The sequence below is a fragment of the Crinia signifera genome, chromosome 1 (genome assembly GCF_055691185.1).
Source record: "Crinia signifera chromosome 1, ASM5569118v1, whole genome shotgun sequence".
Lineage (NCBI taxonomy): Eukaryota > Metazoa > Chordata > Amphibia > Anura > Myobatrachidae > Crinia > Crinia signifera.
Genome location: NC_139217.1, coordinates 83631476 through 83656210, shown reverse-complemented (window position 1 = coordinate 83656210; position 24735 = coordinate 83631476). Strand labels below are relative to the sequence as shown.

Sequence of the window (24735 nt, the reverse complement as noted above, 5' to 3'; positions counted from 1 at the left end):
GACCACTTTTAATAGGTTTTGATATAAATAAGCTTACAATGTTATAAGAGGTGTTTAAACATTGAAATTCATTCTGCGATTATTTATTTGATTCAAGCGTGATATACTATATAAACCTCCTCTATAGCATTCTGCTATGTCTGCAAACAAAAGAAGATCTATGATGTTACGAAGTACGGCTAACCAAAAAAAAGCGGATGAAGAGCGGGTATTACACAGTATTAAACCCAGGCAGTTATAGACAAGATACATATACATTACATAAGCCGGCCAGGAAAAACTATAAAAAGGAACATGATCTGCGTATCGGATATAAATCAACAATGGCAATGCGACTTGGTCTCGCTCATAGATCTTGCAAAGTACAACGATGGTTTTAAGTACATACTAAACCATTTTTGATATTTTCAGTAAGAGAGCATGGGCTGAAAGCATAGAGACTAATAACGCTACATCCATCGCTAATGCTTTTGAAAAAATATAATTTCAGCAGTGTTGCATACCAAAGAAGCTACAAACCGATTGCAGTAAAGAGTTTCTAAACAAAGCCCTAAAAAAAGTGTTAGAAAAATATGCTATACATCATTTTACGACAAATAACGACGTAAAGGCAGCTGTCATAGTAAAATTCAATAAGACTTTGAAAACACAAATTTTCACGGCGATGAACACCTACAGATATACATATGTTTTACAAGACTTCATACGCAGCAATAATAACACTTACCATAGAACGATTAAGTGTATGCCCTGTTAAGTAAATCCCTCTAACGCGCAGGTCTTCAACCTGTGGCCCTCCAGATGTTGTGGAACTACATTTCCCAGCATGCCCTGACAGTTTTGGCATGCTCTTATAGGAAAAAATGTGGCAATGCATGTTGGAACTTGTAGTTTCACAACATCTGGAGGGCCATAGGTTGAAGACCCATGCTCTAACGCAGGGGTCTTCAACCTTTAAGACAGCGTGGGCCACCTAAAAAAATCCAGTGAAGCCCGAGGACCACTAAAATCGCCTACCGAATTTCGGACAGCCCCATAGAATCACAGCTCCCCTATAACGTCAGCACAGTCCTTTATAGATAGTTGGCACAGCTGCCCATACTCAGCACATAACCCCCCACACACACACACCCTAATAGTTATCAGCAGCCAATTTGGGTTCCAGTGCAAACAGTAAAATATGTGCCCCCCCCCCCCATATATAATTTGATATTGAATAAATTGCATGTGCCGTAGGCGCACTCCCAAAAACGGGTGTGACCTAATTATAAGGGGCGTGGTCTAATTATAACGAGTGTGAACTAGCAGGAAAACAATTACCTGACACCTCTTTTGCAACCTGCATGACCAGACATTGGTTACCGCAGGAATGGTCGTTGTCCTCACACGCTTAATTTGACTGAAGGCTGCACAATGACATATAAACATGAAGGCCCACACAGTGAAATAGTATGCCTCACAGATCAAACCCAAACAATGAAAGGCTTCTTAAATCAATATACACTGTTACACTGTTTATCCGTAATGCCCATTACACATTGTGCATCACACCATAGTGTCCATTAGACATTATGCCACACACCGTAATACCTGTTGTACATTATGTCATACACCATAATGCCCATTACACATTATGCCGCACCGTGATGCCCATTACACGTTAATCCACACAAAATTATGCCCATTGCACATTATGCCCCACACTGATGCCCATTATGCCACAGACCATAATGCCAGCAGTACTCCTGCTTATACATATGATGCCCCAGCAGTGCCCCTCACCTAATGCCCCAGCAGTGCCCCTCACACACAATGCCCCAGCAGTGCCCCTCACACACAATGCCCCAGCAGTGCCCCTCACACACAATGCCCCAGCAGTGCCCCTCACACACAATGCCCCAGCAGTGCCCCTCACACACAATGCCCCAGCAGTGCCCCTCACACACAATGCCCCAGCAGTGCCCTTCACACAATGCCCCAGCAGTGCCCCTCACACAATGCCCCAGCAGTGCCCCTCACACACAATGCCCCAGCAGTGCCCCTCACACACAATGCCCCCAGTAATGCCCCACACACAATGCCCCCAGTAATGCCTGCAGCTTTGCCAGGTCCCCTGCTCCCGCCAGATGTACCTCCTCATCCTGCAGCTTTGACGGGTCACCTGCTTCCACCATCCATGCCTCCTCCTGCAGTTTCGACGGGTCCCCTCCGCCAGCTGTGCCTCCTCCTCCTGCAGTTCCAGTGCCGGGTCCCCTGCTCCCGCCAGCTGCGTCTCCTCCTCCCGCAGCTTCGCCGGGTCCCAACTCCCCAGCTCGTGACCAGACGTGCCTCCTCCTCCCTCAGCCGCGCTGGATCCACTCCTCTGCCCTGCCTGCAGCCAATGGAAATCGGGTAGGCGGCACCCAAGGGGACTCCATTACACTGCCTCCCTCGGCAGCATTTTCTTTTACTTAAAAAAAAAAATCCTGTGCATGGTGGGCCGGCGGGCAGGGGGCCACTGAGATCAGCTCCGCGGGTGGCCCGCGGGCCATGGGTTGAAGACCCCTGCTCTAACGCTTTGAGAATTTTCAAGACGATGTACGGCAATTACTTCTGGAAAACATATGCCGCGTTTAGCCGCCAGTGAACACGTATGCATCTCCAAATATAAGGATATATTCCAGAAAGGTTACAAACAGAATTTTTCGGAGGAAATATTTCTCATACAGAGTGTGAACACTAAAGGTCTTAAGTCGCTTTACACGTTGGAGGAACTCTACGGTGAGACTAGAAAAGGCAGTTTTTACCCCGAAGAGGTTCAAAGCATACCAAAAAGCTATAACAGGATTTATAAAGTGGAAAAGATTTTAAAAAATAAGATGGTCAGAGGTCAGAAATACGCGTTAGTCAAGTGGCGCGGATATCCCACAAAATTTAACTGTTGGGTCGAAGCGATGGAGATAAAAGACATATAATCAAAGAGGAAGATGGATGACAAATCATTCTACATATTGCTCCTGAGTAGCGCTTCATCTGCGACATTTCCGCAAAATAAGATTTCTATCTATACGATAAAGTTGGCTAAGCCGATAGACTTAAACGGCAAATGGGAAGTTGCTCTTACAGAAATACAATATCAGCACACCTGGAATACAATCAATGTACGCGATTGTGTGTTGAAAATAACAAGGTGGGATAGTTTGAACGCTGCTGTGACAAGGATGTGTGTGAAACCAGGTTTTTATGAAATTAATCGAAGCGCTAATCGATGTATTCAATGCCGAAATTGATAGTCATAAACCTGGATGGTGGATTAAAACTATGGTACGACACACTTGAATGCGCCGTATTCAATCGACAATAAGACGATGTACCATATCTCAGCCACCCCTAAACTGACAGGAATACTGGGTTTAGAACCTAAAACTAATTCTTTAAAACCGTTCACAGACATCAACGGCGGTCAATATACATTATAAGTGTACACAGACATTATCAAGCAGCAGAGGGTCGGTAAAAGTTATGTACCGCTGCTGCGGACTGTTGAAATAAGGGGTCGTAACAACGAGATGGTCACTAAACGGTACGAGAAGCCTGATTACGGTCCATTGTGCAAAGCGCATTTTGACACCATATCCATAGAGATAAAGAACGACCAGAATGAGAACATCTCATTTAAGTTTGGGATAGCGATCGTGAAACTACACTTTAGACGTTGCAAAAATGATATTTATTAACTAAACAGAATGGTCGTAACTAAAAATTATGGTGATTTCACGGCAGCGCGTACATGTACGGATGCGGTTTAGGCGGTATTTTTCGAAGCCTTTTCAGAAAAGCAGTACCTCTTTTCCAGAGAGGTTTAGAGTCAGCTAAACCGCATGTGAAGTCGGCAGCGTGAAATATCGCGAAAGACTTTATCGGGCAAGCCACAACAGCCGTGGTGAATAAATTACACGAAGCAAACCAATCAAAACAAGATGGTTCAGGAATAATATATACAAGAAAAGGCATGTCTAATAGAAAACTGAAGCGAATGATAGCGCTTCCGCCTTGGGGTAAACCCTTTTCAAACAAAAACCAGATGAGACGTAATTCGAAGAAGAGAAAGCCGAAGCGCACCGTTGGTGATATTTTTTAAACAACATGTCTTTCATAAACGCAGAGTCTGTCGAATGCGAAAAAACAGAGCTGCATCTTGTGCCCCCGACACAAACGAGCATAGAAAAAAGTCTATACCTTGAAGTTCAACCTTTAGCTGCTTTATCTTTCTCAGCGCCAGTTGAATTCTATATAGCGGCCAGCGGCGAACACTACTACGATCTGAACAACACTCTGTTGTATGTGATGTGTAAGATCGTACGAGCCGATAACATACAGATGGCCCAAAGGGCATGGGTATCCATTATTATTTACCCCATAGCGACTTTATTCAGTCAGGTGGATGTAACTTTGGGTGACAGGCTCATATCACAATCCAACAACCTTTACGCTTACCGTGCATATATTGTGACTATATTGAATTATAGCTCAGACGCTCTGTCAACAAAGCATATCACAGGATTATTTTACAAAGATGTAGCTGGAGAACATAACAGGTTGCTGGATGGCCCAAATATGGGATTCAGAAAACGCGCAGTCGCAAGGTTGAGTTGCTAGGCCCGTTACACTGCGACCTTTTCCATCAACATAAACTAATATTAAATGCCATTGAACTGAAGATCAAACTCACCAGAAACAAAGACTCCTTCTGCTTAATGTCGGCTCAAGCTGATGCTTTAAAATACAGATCATCGCAGCGTCCCTGTTTGTGAAAAGAGTGCAGGTCTCACCCGCCGTGCGGATTGGTCACGCGCAGGCCCTGCTAAATGGAAATGCAAAATATGCAGTAACCACGTCAGAATGAAAATCTACAGCGTACTTACCAGCAGCAGAGTATTTAATCTCGAAAATCTATTTTTGGGTCAAGTGCCGAAAACGGTCATAGCAGGCTTTGTGGACAACAAAGCATTTTCAGGAGCCCTTGATCGGAATCCCCTTTATTTTGAACATAAAAATGTGAGCTTTGCATCCCTTTATCTGGATGGAACGCCGCACCCGGCAAAGCCATTTCAACCAGACTTTAAACATGGTAATGCTGTAAGAGAGTATATGTCGTTTATTACAGATCACAAATAAACAGAAATGTGACGCCGGAATATTGATTGACCGTGAAGAGTATCTCAACGGCTACGCGCTATTTGATCTGTCACCGGAGCAGGAGTGCGGCGAACATCTTTCCTTGATAAGGACGGGTAACTTACGTGCCAAATTTCGCTTTGCAGAAGTGCTGTATCAGACAACGTAATCATTTATGCTTTATTTGATAATATAATTGAAATTAATCAAAGGCGTGATGTGTTGTATGATTATCTATAAGTGAAATAGGTACTTGTGTAGTTTCACGGCGCCCGATATATTGGCCGAAATATCGATGCGATCCGATGAGATTTTTTACCTGTTCATAACCCCACTATCCACTACGCATGGAGTTGATTTTATATAGTGTGGTGAGCGCAATAATCTGCGTCCCCTCGCTGCGCTCGCCACACTATATAAAATCAACTCCATAACCCCACTATCCACTACGCATGGAGTTGATTTTATATAGTGTGGCGAGCGCAGCGAGGGGACGCAGATTATTGCGCTCACCACACTATATAAAATCAACTCCATGTGTAGTGGATAGTGGGGTTATGAACAGGTAAAAAATCTCATCGGATCGCATCGATATTTCGGCCAATATATCGGGCGCCGTGAAACTACACAAGTACCTATTGGCCGAAATATCGATGCGATCCGATGAGATTTTTTACCTGTTCATAACCCCACTATCCACTACGCATGGAGTTGATTTTATATAGTGTGGTGAGCGCAATAATCTGCGTCCCCTCGCTGCGCTCGCCACACTATATAAAATCAACTCCATGCGTAGTGGATAGTGGGGTTATGAACAGGTAAAAAAATCTCATCGGATCGATATATCGGCCAATATCACATCCGATATATCGGCCGATATCGCACCCGATATATATCGGGTGCCGTGAAATAAACTATTTTTAATATTTTATTGTATATTTAAACAATTGTCATTACGTTATAAGAAATCTTAAAAATGAACACGCTACAGATAAATTGTATACTGAACGCGGAACCAAGTACGGGTCATTATATTAAAGGAACCTACGCTTGTGATATGTTACCTACCAATAAACTGACGCATTATCCTTGCGCGTTTGTAATCAACACGCATAGCAGTGAACACTGGTTGGCCGTTTATTTTAATGAAGGGGGACATTGCTATTTCTTTGATTCTTACAGTCTACCACCGGACAGCGACATTTTCCCAAAGAATATCAAAGTTTTTACATTTTATTTCAAAAAACATTTGTCAACAAAACAGGCGATTACAAGGCTTTTCAAGCACTGAATGCGGTCAATACGGTATTTACTTTATATTTTTGATGTGTAAAAACTACAAATATGATGATTTTTCTGTCCCGATTTAGTACCGGTACAAAACGTAATGACCGTTTAGTCGCAATGTTTGTAAGGCGTCTGCGAAAAAGCCATTGCATGATACGACTAATTGTATACAGAAATGTGTAATCACCCCTGTGGTTGAAACATTTTATGTACAATGTTTCATAACATAATGAACAATGGTTTTAAACTTTGTTGTTGTGTGATCTGTGCATCTTCTAAAAACATTGATTAGAAACAAAGAACAAAAAAGGCCATTCTAAATCATAAGTATACTTTATTGAAACATAAAAAGCATAAAATTCAGATACATCAACGTTGCAATATTATAATCAGAACGACATTTGAAGCATTTTAGATGTTCCATCGCTATAATAAACAAACTTTTTAAAAACATGATTACAATAACATAGATTAAAAACAATATACAATAGAAAAAGATTATAGACTCAACCACGGGGACTACTGTAACAATTGTACATGTCTTTTCCTAGGCATTAAGTAACCATGAGTCGTTGTTAAACCAGGAGTGCTTAAAACATTTAAGTGCCTTTTTCTATGCGATTGTATCGCAGGTGTTAAATAAAAAGTCATCACCATCGGCGTATGTTTCTGTTTTTAAATGGTCTAGGTACATTCTATTTGATGACTTGGCGACTACGGTGGACGGTATATTTAATTCAGCCATAGCATGCATAATTTCAGGCCACCCATTCAGCATTTTACGACTCGACACACTGTGACTTTGCGTGATGTGTCTTATTAAATCCAACATGTACAGCATGGGTCTTCAACCTATGGCCCTCCAGATGTTGTGAAACTACATGTTCGAACATGCATTGCCACATTTTTCCTATAAGAGCATGCTAAAATCCCTCAGGGCATGCTGGGATATGTAGTTCCACAACATCTGGAGGGCCACAGGTTGAAGACCTGTGCTGTACAGCATTCCCTTTATAAAGAAATTCACCTTTAGCATTCCAGTTTGTGATGTTTAGAACTGGCCATTTTACTCAAAAGAATTTCAGAGTTCTTCCTGTACCGGGCATAAAACGCCACCCACAACTTTGTGATAAACCGAGTCAGATTCGTCCGACTGACCGGGTTGTTTGTTTGAGAACAGTTGGTGTTTCGGGCGTTAAGAGTTAAAGTTGACAATTCTCTATCAGACTGCTTACTCTGATAAATCATTATTCTGTAGTATATGTTTGTGATCTCTACATCCAGACCTTGCGTGACAGTTTTACGTATATCATCATTAACCGGTTTGTTGCGTAGACGTTCTATCTGCTGCTGAGGCACCAGATACATTTTTCTCAGCGTATTCCATCAACGATTAGTCAGGAGACCAGTTATTAATGGTATAGCAAAACCAAGCAACGAGCCTATAAATCCACCGGACTGTTTCACCAACGGCTTCTTTTCACCAATGGTGCATTTCTTATTACAAAGTGCTTTTATAAGGTTCTTTTTAAGGTAATTCAACGGTTGTTGTGATAACGGTATTTTACCTTTCAGTGTGTTGAGCGCAATCTCACAAATGGCTGTCACCAAATCGTTTGAAACAGTAGATAAAATAGTGTTTCTTTGAGTCTGCGTTGCCTTTAAAAGCACCCAATTGCGGCATAAACGCACCGACATGCTAACTGTTGGTTATACTACGGGGAATGACTAAAAGTTGTAAAATTACCGCTTTTTAGAAGCATGCTTTTTAAGGACATACGCAACTGGTAGATCTGGCGGAAATAAAACGCTTCGTAAACGGTACTCATCAAGTGTGTTGTTTCTTAAATCAACCAGTAAATACCCATAAGGCGTACTGTTTGCATCTTCAAAAGACTCTAAAAAGAACCTTGATTTACGGGGATATCCTTAGGGTTTTTGAAAAGAACCATATATTTTGTATTTAAATGTATAGTTCTGCTTACCCTGACAAAACACATTTTGCACAAGATACAGGATAATGAGAATTCTATGGTGTACCTACTTTGTAAAAGCTTTCTCAATCTCTGAATTATTACTAGCTGATTCCATCAGATCATCAACCACAGCTAAAGGGGGGAAAAAGTTGGTAATTAAAAAAAGTTTCAGGCAGTCATTCTATAAAACTCATACTGGGAATATCACGCAGCAGCTGGTCGTACATAGATTGCCAACAAGCGTAAAACCAAACAATATGATCGGAAACGTGCGATAAGGTGCGTTGCAGAATTTTGCAGCAGCATTTTCACAAAATAACTTTAACCCGAATTGGAGGGACCTGCTAAAATAAATGAAATGGGGTGTTGAAGTCGGATATCCATCTTAATACCCAAACTGAAGCGTTGTGAAGTTATCTGTAAGCATCTGTTTAGTGTAAACACACTTTGGGTTTTCTGAAGCACGCGCGTTTCAATCTGCCAATACTTTTTAAACCGCACTGATACCTGGTTGACTTATCACAATTTTTTTTTCTGATTGGGGCCTTCAGGGTTTAAAAGGATAATCTACGACCATTTCTTTTAGACTTTCAAAATTAACATGTTGAGCATTAACATTCAGCGAGATACCTTTCACTTTTAAAACGGTCTTTCCGTTATAAGAAATATAAATAAAAAAAAAAAATAACCGTATGACTTGGGACCCGCTGAGACAAACATCTGTCATAAGCACATCGGCAGGGATTTCGCTAGTCAGTTTGCCTAGATAATCACACAATGGTGGATTCCAATCACCGGGCCTGCTGACAAAAATGACAGTGTCTGTATCGTGGTAAAGACAACGATCTTGCAATCTATCCAGCAAATTGTACAGTTCAATACAGGCATACACTGTTGTTACTGCAGCTATAAATATATTACAATTACTCGATCTGGTATAATGATCTTTGGCATATTACAGTTTATCATAACCGTGTCATCATCTATGAAAGCTAAAGCAGACACCTCATAGCGTGGTAAAAACACGTATACAAAAAGCGTGTCGGGATTTGATACTATCTCCGTATTGGGTTACTTCTTTGGCCAAATTTACCCCACAACTAATTCAAAAAAAGTTTTGATAGCTGTCTCTTGGCAGGATTGTGATAAATATAACCTGGGCGTAATGATACCCCTTCATTTTTTTTGATAGGCATCTATATACTCTTGGCATTTCTCAGAGTCTCTACACCAATCGGGATAACCAGATGCCTCTTGTTTGTCCCTAAGATGTACTCTTAAAAGAACATGTCGGATTGCTCATCAAATTGCCACAATTCATAGATTTTACACACTTTGTAACCTTTGTGAACCGCTAAATGTATCTCTACGGTACACCACGTACCGACGAAGGCTCATTCCTCATGAGTATGCTCGCACTACTGTCTGTCCAGACTCGGTGCATGTGCAACATAAAGGAAACATTTGTTTACCAAGCATTTTAACAGGTAGAACCAGAAAGAAAAGCCCACATGGTGGGTACACTTTTACTTTAGCAATGCCAAAATATAATCTGATATCACCGAAATCTTTATAAATGATTCTGGGATGTTTTACAGGATAGGTTTTGGTGACAAATGGGTACAGACTGGTAAAATCATAGTTGTGTATCTATCTGCTGGTCCTGATCTGTTTTACGATAAATCTTTATGGCATTTGTGCGGCCGCCGTAAAGCGCATCTCGCGGATCCAAGGATTCAGGCAAACCTTGGCCCTTAAGAAAATCCTGTAGACTGGTATCGTCCTGTAACATTTTTTTCCATTCGTATTCCCAAATAACATGCAAATGTAAGCCACAGTGCTTAAGAAAGTTCATTCTCACCAATGTCTTGTGGCGCAATTGACCGTAGGTCGTTTCAGTCACTTTGTTTACATCATCGGGATTGTAACAAGCGATACAACTGTGATAAAAAACAACCTTGGAACTCAAAACGCTGTTTGTACCCCATCAATCACTGAATAACCGTCCAGGTAGTAGCTACCAACTTTCTTTTCACCTCCTTGTAACGCATGTCTTATGTCTACGCCTTCTGTATGTGCTATGTACATTAACGACTGTATAGCTGGTGTTGAGTAACGCTTCTGCGTTTTATGATAGTTATCACCCAGAAAAAGCGCCACTGTATTTTCCTTCAAAAACCTACATCGTTACATAGCCATGCAAACCAATGCTAAAGTGGTCAGATGAAAAGGATCAACATGTCTCTTAACAATGACCAGCTTATTTCTTATATACACAACATCTTCCTTCGGTCATCGATACAACGGTGTCTGAATACCTTACAAGCCCTCTGTAATATTATCACATCATCCTTGCAATAGCATTTAAGCTCATCCTGGAAGTTAAATGACTTATGCTTGTATTTCTCATAACATTCTTTGAATTCAACCTTTTCTGATTCCATCATATATTGCATGCCAACATGCTGAATATCAGGCATAGCGCCTATATAATTTTGGCTGGCGGCTGTATTAAAGAAGTGAGGGAAATGGCCTTTTGAACCCTCAGAACCCATTGAGTCTATAAAATTAATATTTAAATCACACACCATTATACACAACAGTTTACCTCCCTGCGCCAACACAGAAGTTTTCAATTTTTTAAAAATAATTTGACATATTATAAAGTACGCATTGTAACACCCAGCATTATGGGCTATGAAGGTGTACCCCTCAAATTTTGGTTTCATTAATGTTTTTACAAAATCATCAATACAAGCGGAGCCCTGAAACTCCCAGTATTTCTCATCCGCCAGTGTTAATGCGTAACAGTAATTTGGTATGTGTACCCCTGTTTCTTGCATGCATTCAAAATCATAAAAAATATATTTCAAATTAGGATCTGATGGTTTAAGGTTTTGAATATAGCACATATGACCTGCAAAATTGTCAACATTCACTTTGCAAATGGGGCATGTCATACCATGACACTCGTGGGTGGGTATGGTGTACCTACCACATCGATCGCAATACATTTTTTGAAGACACTGTATTTTCAGATCCAGCGCTAGAGACTTGTGGATCTCTAAGCAGTCTGTTGACCTGCAAAACACCCTACACTGAGGACACCTTAGCTCTGCCTGACCAGTATCAACACAATGCTGTCTGAGACAGGACTTACACAAAAAAAAAAAAAAAAAAAAAAAGTCGTGCTTAGGGTGGCCAATCCCGGGATTGGCGGGATCCCAGGATTTGGCCCCTAAAACGGCGGGATTTCAATCCCGGGATTGGAGTTTCCAAACCCGGGATTAGACTGCGCATGCGCACACTGCGCTCCGCGCTGACCTCTTACCGTAACGCCCACCCACCCTGCATCGGCTCTTACCGGACTCCATACCATCGCCCGCCCACCCAGGCTGCATCCTCCTGCCTACAGCCCAGCTCCATCGGCCACCCGCACCGTACCTGTAGCTGGGGCGGGTTTTTGTATAAAGCAAGCCAATCTCGGGATTGGGCATTTTTCAATCCCGAATTACGGAATTGAAAATATGCCCAGGGATTGGCATCCCTAGTCGTACTTATCTCTAGGATAAGCCATTGCGCAAAACTTGCAGAAATGGCGTGCGCCAATGAAGGCTTTAGTATCCAAAATTCCATAGTAATGCCCATCGTGCCATAAAACAGTTTGTTGTCTTTGTACGCACCCTCTGTGCAAAAGTCACGCCAATCACCATTGCTGAAATATAATATTTTAATTGTTGCTTTTAAATGGTTTAAAAAAAAACAAAAAACAATGGGGCAGATGTATTAAGCCTTAACAAGAGATAAATGCAAGTGTGATAAGGAGAGATAAATGTCCAGCCAATCAGCTCCTTACTGACTGTTTTCAAACCCAGCCTGTAACATGGCAGTTAGCAGGTGATTGGCTGGACATTTATCTCTCTTTATCACCCTTGCATTTATCTCTTGTTAAGGCTTAATACATCTGCCCCAACATCACTAAAGCTGATCATTTTATCAAGGGTCAAATTCAAAGCTTTATAAAGCTTGAGAGCCCGCGCGTGTATTACGTGATCTGTGGCATTATCTTTGTTCAGAAGTTCGCAGAGACTAGTAGCCAGGAACATATCACCATCAAAGTTATTGAAATCGTATAACAAACGTCTGTGTTTCTCTATAAATGAGACTGAGGTATTCTACGAAGGCGTCTGCCTGTCAGGGCACCACCTACGCTATTCTTGAAAACAGAGATCACAAATTTCAACTCTGTATCGAATAAAACCTCAGCATTACTTTGCAGCGTATTTGTTATCTGATTCAAAAAACTGATGGTGTCTAACAACATGTGTGGTTTACGGTGTGAATAGATGGCGTTGTGTAAACCACCACCCTCCAACCTTAACTGCACACGATCATTAGGCTCAACATTAACCATGTAGCTGTCGAGCAAGTTCTGAATTGCATCGTGTATTGCGCCCATTGCGTCTACAAATGATGCAATCCTATTCAAATTAACAAAACGGAAATGATGATGGATTTCAGATGCTCTGAAATTGGGATAATCTCGTTCGTATCGGTCGATGGATTCTAAAAAAAAAAAAAAAAAAAAACACAGGTTGCGCTGCCTCATTATTACCAGGCGATGATACTGGATCATCCGGTATAGGTGATGCTACGAGTTCAATGCTATCCAGCTGTGCTGGTCGTCTATCTATGTGTTGCGACGTTGTGTTGTCAATCTGGTCCCTTAACCTATGTGCACCTTGTCGTGTCAGTCGAAGTCGTTTATTTTTTCTTAAGTTTATTAATGTCCTTATAGCCCTTTTTACTTTTAAATTTATGGCGCTGTGATCTACACATTGCAAAGCGGTTCAAACCGCGCCCTGTAATGACTAGTCATTTCTTTTTTTTACCAAATGTGTTAGCCTCTAGGAATTCACTTGTCTCCCTAACTAGACTTATCCGTTCTATTGCGAGTTCCATATATCGCTTAATAAACTTATTGAGAGCACTCTGGTCGCGTTGCCGCCACGCATTATTTCTGTTAGTTGCATCAACAGACCTGTAGAAATATGGTTTGTGTAATCGGCTTCCCTCCAATCAGATCCTAACAATGCTTTATATTTTATTTCTGCTGCTAAACTTGCATGCTATGACCTGCCGGAGTTGCCTATAGAGTTTTTCCTACAACTCCTGATGAAGCTACGACTGATGTACCGGCAACAATATCAGCCATCTTGTTGTGATGTGATGGACGTGTTTGTTTTCCAACACGCGCCCCTGTTGAACCTAAGCCTGATGGTCCTGCAACAACCTCATCTTTTGCTTCTGAATGATGCACATCCACAGACACACTAACCCCTTTGTTTGGCTGCACTGTAACATTATCATCTTCCTGTTCTATGTCGGTCACATAAAGCACCTGTCCATCTTGATATAAATCATAATCCATCACCTGTATTTATGAAGGGATCAGACTGAGCGTCTGCCATTTTAATGGGCAGATCCTGAGTATCTGACATTATTACAGGGTCAGCATGAGTGTCTGGTAAGATTATGAGACCATCCTGTGTTCCTGGAAATATACTCGGGACATCCTGAGTATCTGGAATTATAATGGGTTCAGCCTGTGTGTGTGGCGTTATTATAACCCTATTTTAATTTATACCTCTAATCTTGACCTTTTTAACTTTTGTGCACTCTGCAACAGTTTTAACACTAACGCAGGTTGTTTGTTCAACATCATCGTCCCGATTGGTCAACTTCTTTAATTTGTTACTATTACAGTTAGTTGGCATATCTTGAAAGGAGTCAACCTCCTCCTTTCAGACACTGGTTTGTCTATATAATCCAATTTCCTCTTCACACCCGTTGTTTACGTGTTTCATCAACCGATGGTGTTGTACGTGACATACCACTCATTCCACTGTTTGGTTTAATTTTACTGTACAGATGATTAATTATCAACGGCGTAGAACCAGTTAGATGATAATGTTTGTTCGGCTGTATCGTCACGTGTTGATTCTCTTCGACACCATTGTGCGAATGCGGCTGCTCCGTCAATACATATTGATTCTCCTTGTCATCTTTGTGCGAATGCGGCATTGTTATCCCAGGTGTGCTTGTATGGGACTCTGGTTCTTCAACGATTTCATCATCCGATGTATGTATATCGCTATATTCCGTCAAGTTATTTAATGCTTCATTGAATGCTAAAAAAAATAAAAAATAAACACACCTGTTGACTATACAAATATAATTGACATTGCTCTGTGGAAAAAATATAGATTTAAACACGCGTAACATGTACATATCGGTGTTTAATTAACTTACACTCAATACAAAACTCTTATTCCAGCGCCGGTGGTGGACACATTGACAAGGCGTGTATAAACTTTTCCATATTTGCTTCCACGCATGGTTGTGTAGGGCTAACTGTAAATTACAAAGCATTATTTAAAATCATCACACATTCATTTTAAAAACATAAATTCACATTGCGTGATCAATCATATTTACAGCTTGTTTGCCACTGCTGTGACTCAGCGTATGTCGGAGAAGGGTCCTGAAACATTTCAATATCAAACGCGTATTCTACATCATTTGGCGCTGGACTTATCAGGTCCTGACTGCCCGGCCCTGCGTAAAATGATGTAATTTTAATTATGTGATCATAAACATTTAAAAACAAAGTATATATACACACCAAATATATATGACCATCAAACAACGCTGAACTACTTTCGGGCTAGTGGCTGATTAACTGCCGTATCAGCTTGTCTAAGGCTTGTGATCATATCATTAGAGACTGTACAAAGAAGAGCAACTAAAATGGTGCATGGCCTACATCACAGAACGTACCAGGAAAGACTAAAAGATCTTAATATGTATACTTTAGAGCAGATAAGAGAAAGGGGGGACATGATAGAAACTTTCAAATATATCAAGGGTTTTAACAAGGTACAGGTGGGAGACATTCTTCACAGGAAGAGGAGCAGCAGAACACGAGGACATGCACTGAAACTAGAGGGAGGAAGATTCAGGGGAAATTTGAGGAAGAATTACTTCACAGAAAGAGCAGTAGATAAGTGGAATAGCCTCCCATCAGAGGTGGTAGAGGCAAATACAGTAGTACAATTTAAACATGCTTGGGATAGGCATATTGATATCCTTACAACAATATAAGGATCAAATATGGTGTGAGGTAACATGTTTAAAAAAGGGGCAGACTAAATGGGCCAAGTGGTTCTTATCTGCCGTCAAATTCTATGTTTCTATCATTGTCTGAAATCTCAAAGACATTCTGGCTATTTGAATGTTAAAACAAGATATAATAAAAATAACTTTTTTTTACATAATAATACATTCGTGTAAACTTATTTTAATGACTCTGCGATCAACTAAATCATATATAAATACATACCACCATTATTTATTTGTTTCCTAGGCCACGTCTTAAAATAACCTTAATGCTGTAAAACTGAAAAAAATATATTTTATTTTAAATGTGCATGATTAAGTCACATACGCTAAAACACATTACACAGCGCTTATGAAACAAAAACTAATTTTAAATACAGTAAAACATTGCACCTGTAATTGTGATCATTTTTTTTTTTTTTTAAATAAAGACATAAAATGTTAATTTCTAACACTAATGCATTACCAAAATAAACACTAGATGCTGCTAATTCATACGTAATAGATAAAAACATTCTGTAACTGTATACACAAGACTAAAGCATTCAACTATTATAAATCATTCTGAAAAAAAGGAACACACTGGAACATAAGTTTATGCGCTTTACCTTGCATTTATTAGTTACAAATCAACTTTTAGCAAAAATGATATCACATAAAGGTTGGCATTAGCATATAATCAGAAGATGTGGTATAAGAATATTGATTGCTTAGGGTTAAGTAATCACAACATTAGTATATGAGCATCAGAGTTCTTAGTGTCTAAGATGGTAACCCATCATTTAAAAAAAAAAAAAAAAAAAAAAGGGGTCAATAATTTTAAATATTACTTACATAATTCTGGTACAATATATTTCTGGTCCACAATCCTCTCTGGGAGATTTTGCAGATGTAGTGGAATCAATGTATAGAGGCCGTGCCTTATAAAGCTGAAATGTTGCTGCCCCATGCAAAGCCCAGCCCCTGCGGGTGGAGTTATAGGTGGGTGTGTACAACGGATGTTTTAAAATTCATTTAATTTATTATTAAATGCATAGTTTTTCTCTGGATAATGATACAGAACTAATTTTATGAAATTAAATTCTATATAGAAATGCCTTTTATTTAGAATATAAACATGACAGGTATTTACAAGCACAATTTCATAATATACAGCTTTACACAACTAATCATTAACCATCTTGAGCTTGGACAGTGTTCTATTGTGTTAGACTAGTTAGCGCTAATTTAAATTCAATACAAATTTTTGTTACATTTGCTAAATGAAAATACAGTCCAAAATAGATCAAACTGTTTGAATTTACAATGTTTATACACAGAATGGTTTTTAATGCGTGCTTAAACACATTTTCTAACTATAAGCAATTTCCTGCCTGACAACCTGGCTGTTACAAAAAAAAAAAAAAAAAAGGTTTCTCACTTGTGACAAATCTGGATTAATATAGTTTGTTAGGATTAACAATCTGCAGGATTTATTTTTTATTTATTCATTCAATATTTCTACAAGCCGGCGTAGAAATATATAATCATCAAATAGTAAAACCAGCGCTGAGTGTAGGAATTGGAAAATCCAGTGAATGTTCCTTTAGCTGAGTGAGTAGAAGGAATATATTAGCCAAGACCAAAGTCCTTATGTGTGCGGACTGCAGCAACCTTCAGAAACAAATCCTCAAGGATCCAATGAGGTAGAAATCTGGGCAAAAACTAAGAGGAAGGTGCACTTCATGGTGCATTAAAAGGGTTTTTAATGAATAACAAATGTTGGACAAAGCGGAGCAGGGCATTTGCTCGTACCAGAATTAAAACAGGGTGGACTGGATACCACGTGACTTGACATATATCAACCAGGCTAGGCAGCTGGGCAATCCTGGTCCCAAGGAACCGAGTAAGGGCCTGGCTATCCGCATTCACTGGCTTGCTGCTCCTGTGGACTCTCCGCCCGATCCCGCTCTCCTTCAGGCGTCTGCCCGCAACCCAGCAGGGGGTGCTTTTGAGGTACTCGGTTCCTTGGGACCAGGATTGCCCAGCTGCCTAGCCTGGTTTATATATGTCATGTCACGTGGTATCCAGTCCACCCTGTTTTAATTCTGGTACGAGCAAATGCACTGCTCCGCTTTGTCCAACATTTGTTATTCATTAAAAACCCTTTTAATGCACCATGAAGCGCACCTTCCTCTTTGTTTTTGCCCAGATAGATATATATTGTAAAATGCGGATGTCAGCATAGTTATCTTGATATATTTGTAATACTAGGCACATTGTAGTAGCAGATGATCATATGGCATACACACATCTGTTTTGCAATTAAGAGTAGTTAGCAAACACTACAGGACCAGATTAAGTGTGTCTGCAACTACTATTCCTATCTTTTGTTCTTAGCCATTGCAGAATGCTAGAGAGGAGGTTTATATAGTATATCCCACTTGAATCAAATAAATCATCGCAGAATGAATTTCAATGGTTAAACACCTCATAACATTGTAAGCTTATTTATATCAAAACCTATTAAAAGTGAGCGTATAATGGGAAGTACCAGGGGCGTGGAAATGGGCGTAAAAGGGGAGTGCTTGGGTGTGGTTGTGGGCGTGGTACCTGTCACTTTTAGTTTGACGGAACATGGTTCACTATCTACTGTTGTATGTAAATAATATGTATATTATATAAGAATATATAAAATCAGGCGCAACCAAAAGAAAAAAAAAATGCAGAGGAAAGAATAAAAATCTATAAACAAAAAGGATCTTTGTTTCTTGGAATGCTCTAAATAGTATTATTAGTATGCTGCTCCCAGAAATAGCTGGAACCCTACAGATTATTAAAACAATTAATTGAGAGAGAGCGCACTTTGTTGAGATATATGAGCTCCCCCTTTCCACAACTGACTACCATCTTTGCTGTACGGATCTTACGGGGTAAGAGCAGAGGAACTAACCATTCTGTGGTGCCAAAGAACCATCAATAATATCTGATGAACTATACTCTCAACTATACAGCCTATTGAATGCAAATGCCGGCAGGGAGACTGAACATTTCATATAAACACCCTGTATAATTAGGCATAGATAACACATTTATTCTCTGATTAAATACATTTCTGTGGATTCCAAAACAGATTCCTTGTTGATAATTATATAAGATGATATCACGGCCGCACTTCACGGCTACATGAATTTTGCATTCTGTCTGCGCTCCGATCAATTATGTGCAAATGTTCAGCCGGCGAAGGTTGCTACGGCAACAGCACATCCCACCTACTAGTATTGTGATGTGTGTTACTGTAACACCCAATACTAAACGCCATCTTTAACGTTGTCTATTTATCTGTGGTATAGGTAGCTATGCGTCAGGAAATGCACGCCCAGTCAGAGCTGAAATAAACAGGTAATACTGAAATATCGGAATACATGGCAATGTAATTGCTTACCCCATAATCCAGGATGGCAGGTGGATCCCTGGATGGCAATAGAGACCAATGACTTTGCGTTCCAAATCACTAATGTGGGATTTTAGGAAAACTGTAAGCTCTTCGGCTCTCCGCATCATTTCCCGGTACGTGCAGAAAAGTGGAGTCCCGCCGTATGTCTGAAAACATACTGCGTTTCTGTCTTCATGGGCTGCAGCAGCCTGCACAACCATCTCATGCAGGGAACACGCCATTTGTATTCCAGAGGCCTAAGAGGAGATGGAATGTATTTATTGCTGTTGCGCATTGCTGTTACAGGCAGGTGCAATATCACCATTGGATACAATTGCATCTCTCTAGCAACTGCTGTTACCTTACAGAAAAGCCCACTGAAAGTGACTCTCAGCATGCAATATCTATCAGTGTTTTAGAGCGGAAACCAGTGGAAAGCATGCGGAAAAGAATCAACATTACACTCATAGCTGAATCGGGCCCATTTTCAGTTTGCTATATGGCTACTTACATTTTAGAATGTTTAGTTGACCAGTCATTAGATATTGCTATTCAATTGTGTCTGTTTTCAGACGGTTTTTAGTCATGTTTCAACTATGCAGTTTACGGGGACAGATTTTAAAATTTTTACAAATCTGCCTTTGATTTAAAACTGTAGGTCAAATGTAAATCGACCCAAAAACTTTGAAAATGCAGTTTTTTGATGGTTGAAAAATGTGGAACCTAATCTGAATATGATCGTCAGTGTCCCTTCCAGGATACATATAAATATGAGGATTCATTTTTTAATGTAAACTAATCAACTTTAGGGGTGGCCATCGACCATTTAGGTTTTGCAACAATCGGTCTGTGGTTGATGCCAAATCATTTTTTTCCCCATCGATGGTGGTCCACTGATGCTGCATTGTCTGGATGTTGAAAAATATTGGGCCTAGAACAGGTACAGTTGTAGTATGCAATTGGGAGTACAGTACAGTATATGCTATTATGGCCAGAAGCTAACCTAAGCTTATGGACTCTCACTGACATTGCATCATTTCCATCCAACAGAGCACAATTTCCATAACATTGTTACCATTGATGCAAATCAGGTCTTGATTGCCTCTGTAATTGCAGACTGAGCTTCTCTCCCACAATGCAGAGAACTCCAAAAAAATGCCATCTGAACAGCCAGGACATACCTGCATTTGCGATTTGACTGACCATTCCCCATTACCACCCCCCACACACTGGGACTGATTCCTTGGTGTGACACTAATACACATGCACACTGCTGCTCAAATGCACACAAAGTAAGAAAATATTGACCAAAATGTGTACATTAGACACTTTGCGACTGCACCTGAACAAACCTCATTGCCAGTCAACCATTGATGATTTTCTATTGACAATTAAAAATCATAATTGGTAGAACCACAGCTGGTCAACACTATTCTGTATGCCCCATGACCCAGGCCCCTCCAAAAGCCTCTGGTAAAGTGTACCCATACCTACCTCTCCAACATCTGGCACTGCTGCATGTGGAGGAGTCAGTCACGAGTGTCACCTTCTGGAAAGGTGAACCCAGGGGCCAGGGCAGCCCATTCCCACCTTCCATCATACTGTAAATCAGGGGTAGGGAACCTCAGGCCCGGTCTGAGTAGCCGGTCTGAGTGGCCCGCTTTGCCTGGAGTCAAGTACAGGGGAATTCTCGTGAGTGGTCAGTAGTTCTCGCGAGATTCCTTTTAATCAACAGCAGCCGGAGACTGTAAGGCCTATTCAGCAGCAGCCGCCGGAGCGTGGGACGGCTGCAGCAAGAAAATTTGTAAGATAATATTTTACATATGGCCCCCGAAGGATTTTTTCCACATACAAACAGCCCTTGGTTTCCCACCCCTGCTGTAAATTATAAAAGGAGGGACGCAATGCTCTGTTCCTTTACATCCCATGTATGTTTCGCGGACACAAGTGTTGAAATGACACGTGACAGCAATCATAAGTGAAGGGGAACGTGCAGGAACCTGTGGCTGCTGCTCTGAGCTAGACAGCATGCACTCACACACATTTGCAGTTAGGGCATACTTAAACTGTGGCCATGCATGCTGGGATGTGTAGTTCCGCAGCACTTGGATTGCCAAAGGCTGCCTACCTATGTGAAAACAAACAGTATTTGCCTGGTAATGTTCTACTGGGAAGTGCAATGCAGGAAGGGCTGTATACAAGCAGCACGCTGTCTATGTTCCGGTTCTGCATGCTACAATGACACAGCCGCAGTGTCCCTGATCATGATGACATGAGGCCACCACTAATATGTGCGCTAGTTACCGTCACCGGGGCTGGTCGGGCTCCAGCTCACTTCTGTCATCCATCGGAGGGTGTCCCGGCCCTGCAGCCCAGCGCTGCCGCCGCGCCATGCATACTCAGTGCGCACAGGTCACACGACGCCGCCTCCTTTCCTGCCTGCGACACGCACATGACCCGGGAGCAATTTATTCCTGCAGCCAGCGACGCTGCACAGTTACTATAGAAACCAGGCGGCTGCTGCCTCCCAGCCTGTGTATAGTATACTGTAGTGTGCTGCCCCCCCGGCGGTGACATCATGTTCTTCATGCAATGCAATTCCATGTCCATGATCCATGTATCCGCAATGTCTGCTATTTGCTGCGTAGTCCCTGATACTAAATGTTCTCTACTATATAATAATAAATGCCTCTGGGTTTCTATGGAGTTTTCTCTTTCTGCATTGAATATTCTCCCTGATAACGCTGCATCTCCTGCCACTACAGAGCTTTCATCATTTCTAGTCCTGATATTTATTTACTAGTTCCCAGTCCGTCAAAATTACAGATCCACATAACAGTCTTGTCACCACTGGCACTGGCAGTGATGACAAGTACCTGCATGGAGAAATTCATGAATTACTGCCTGACGTGCAAAACACTTTAATTTTAGGGCATTCAGGAACAAAGCATTTATCACGGATCCCATTTACAATGCGATCCTAATGTTGGGGTTTATTATCCCTGCCACGCAGGGACAGGGCTCCGAGTCCGAATGAAGCCTGTCCCCGCAAAGTTCTGAGCCGGGCACCAGGGGGTCTGCGCATGCGCAATTAGCGCTGAAACTCCCGCCGACAGTGTGGTGTGTAGCCCATAGGCTACAATGGGCTACCGCCATCTCAGTATGCATACCCTCCAACATGACCCATTGCATTCGGTATACAATGCTCTGCACCTGGACTTCCCTCTTAATGTATGATTGCCATCATCTCTGTGGAACTAGGTAATTGAAGAGGAAGGTGTTTCAACTCAGGTGTCGACACTCATACATTAAAAGGTAAGTCCAGGAAGAGAGCATTGTGTACCGAATGCAATGGGTCACGTTGGAGGGTATGAGCATACCTCCCAACAGTCCCGATTTTATCGGGACAGTCCCGATTGTCAGGGCCTGTCCCGCTGTCCCACCCGCGGGCGGCGGTGTCCCGCGGTGTGGGGGGGGCTGTTGGGAGTCCCCCCTGTCAGCTGCTAAGCAGCGGGGTATAAACGCTGTGCGCGTGCACACAGCGTCTATTCCCGCAGCCAGGGGGCTGGGGGCATGGCTAGAGGCTCACAGAGCCTCTGGGTCATGCCCCCATAGCGGCAAGATTAGTGAATCTGCGAAAGTTGGGAGGTATGGTATGAGTATGGCTAATCCAATCAGCAACAGTACCAAGCAACGGGTGACACTATCTCACATTTATAATGCACCTTTTTGTTCATATCATTTATCTAAGCATTCATTTCCTTTATTATGTGTAAGTAATGTGTATTAAAATTGTCTTTTTTGCTTATCAAATTATATTGTATTATTCATGAGCGCAGCATACCCCCTCTTTTATCTATTGTTCCTATCCATGACAGAAGCGCTACCTGCTGATAACGATGCCCCTCGGGAATGTGGGAAATACCAGATTAGCAGATTATTGTTGTGGTCTCCCCAATGGGGCCAGACACAATCACCTCAAAGGCTGCACACAGGAAGTGTCCCTCTGGGTACAGAAGCCAGGTCTCCTCCCTTACTGTACCTCTGCATTACTTATGCTGCTTTCCCACTGCCTACCCGGGTAAAGACCTGTTTTTTTTAAACGTGTATTTACCCGGGTAATAGCCACAAAGACCCTTTCCCACTGCAGCTTTTAAACGTTAAAATAACGTTTAAAAGCAATTTTTGTCCCATTCACACTTACCCGTGTAAACCACAAAGCAACACGTTTAAACTCTCTAGTAAACCTTGCCTGTCATTAAAAACATCACATGCACCAATCATATTCTTAACCTTTATTATTATTTCTAAATACCGTTTAAAACCCTTTCCCATTGCCAAAAAAACGGCTCTTACACGGTAAAAACACTGCTTTTTACCCGGTTAACAAATACCGGTATTTGTTACCCGTGTAAAGCAACCTGGAGCTTTCCCACTGCAGCTCTAGCCGTTTAAAAAGGCTAAAAAAACGGCATTTTACTGTGTAAAGCCTGCAGTGGGAAAGGGGCATTATATGCAATGTTGTGCATACTGTATGCTGGTACAAGAGTGCACTGATGATGGAGCTATGAAACCATGCATGAGGACAGGGACAGTCTACCTGTGCAGATGTCAACAACTCTGCATACTGCAGAACATATGCATGTAATTCCTTGTGCACAATACAGGAGTCATTTAGATTTCAGTTTGAACACACTCCACCCAACTCTCTCTGTACATGTTATGTTTGCCCCACCTGCAGTGTACATGGTTTTGTCCATTTGCAAACAAAGGGCCCAATTCAGACCGGTCGTTACAAGCCAAATTTGTCCCCATCCCCGATGGTCGGGGTTTGTGCATGTGCATTCCCCAAACGGCTTCAGCGAGTTTCACATATGCTAGGCTGTTCGTGTCAGGAAGGATGGGAGGTGCAGGCAGGGGGTGGTCGCAGCGGGTACCCTCAGCGTTTCATGGCCTTGACTATAAAAAATTCAGGTCTGAATTAGGCCCACTGTTCTTTTGCCTATGGCACATAAATAATAAAAACATTATAAGACCATGATCTCCAAAAGTGGGACTGTCCCTTAGTACATGGGATGTCTGGGTATGGGTCATTAGGTCGACCACTGAAGGTCGGCGGACCATAGGTTGACACATGGAAAAGGTTGACAATATCGAAAGAAAATCAATCATAAAATATAACTTTTATTAATTTCTCATTTTAAGAACTGCAACATATAAAAACATTTACCATAGGAGGTACATAGAAAGTAGGAAACTTAAAAAAGGGGATAATATCCTCTTATGGTGAACCCCAATGTTAGTTCCCCCTAATAAAATTGGTCGTGGCGTCTGACCGTGTGTATCCGCTTGCTGTAGGAGACTCAATAAACTAGTATAAATACAATGCTGTCAGTATCTTATTTATAGGGGTCTCAAAACAGCTGGGCAATTGATACCCTCTATATGGGAAATTCCGTAGGGGTAGGTGCCCAGATGAGGCAATGGGGAATGTCAGCGAGTGGTGGTGTATGTTTTATAGTATATATCACACAATTTCTTAGCTCATGTCAATTGCCATCTCTTGTTGTATATATCAGTGGTTCCCAAACTGTGTGCCGTGGCACCCTGGGGTGCCTTGGAAGACTTGCAGGGGTGCCCTGGGTTGGTGGTCCAGGACCAATTCATGTTATTTATGTCCAATATAATAGTCAAACTGTGCACAAAAAGAAGTAAAACCTG

At 41.5% G+C, this 24735-nt stretch overlaps 1 protein-coding gene across 1 annotated transcript in view; it reads right to left on the bottom strand.

Moving 5' to 3' along the window:
- Positions 1-21467, bottom strand: part of AASDH (aminoadipate-semialdehyde dehydrogenase) — a 47635-nt gene extending 26168 nt beyond the window's left edge. Inside the window, exons 1-2 of the mRNA XM_083168632.1 lie at positions 21319-21467; positions 19024-19271 (exon numbers count right to left, since the gene is read on the bottom strand). Of these exons, the coding sequence (XP_083024758.1) occupies positions 19024-19256 (233 nt within the window). The 5' untranslated portion in view covers positions 19257-19271; positions 21319-21467. The remainder of the gene's footprint in view (positions 1-19023; positions 19272-21318) is intronic.
- Between the last annotated feature and the right edge of the window lie 3268 nt (positions 21468-24735).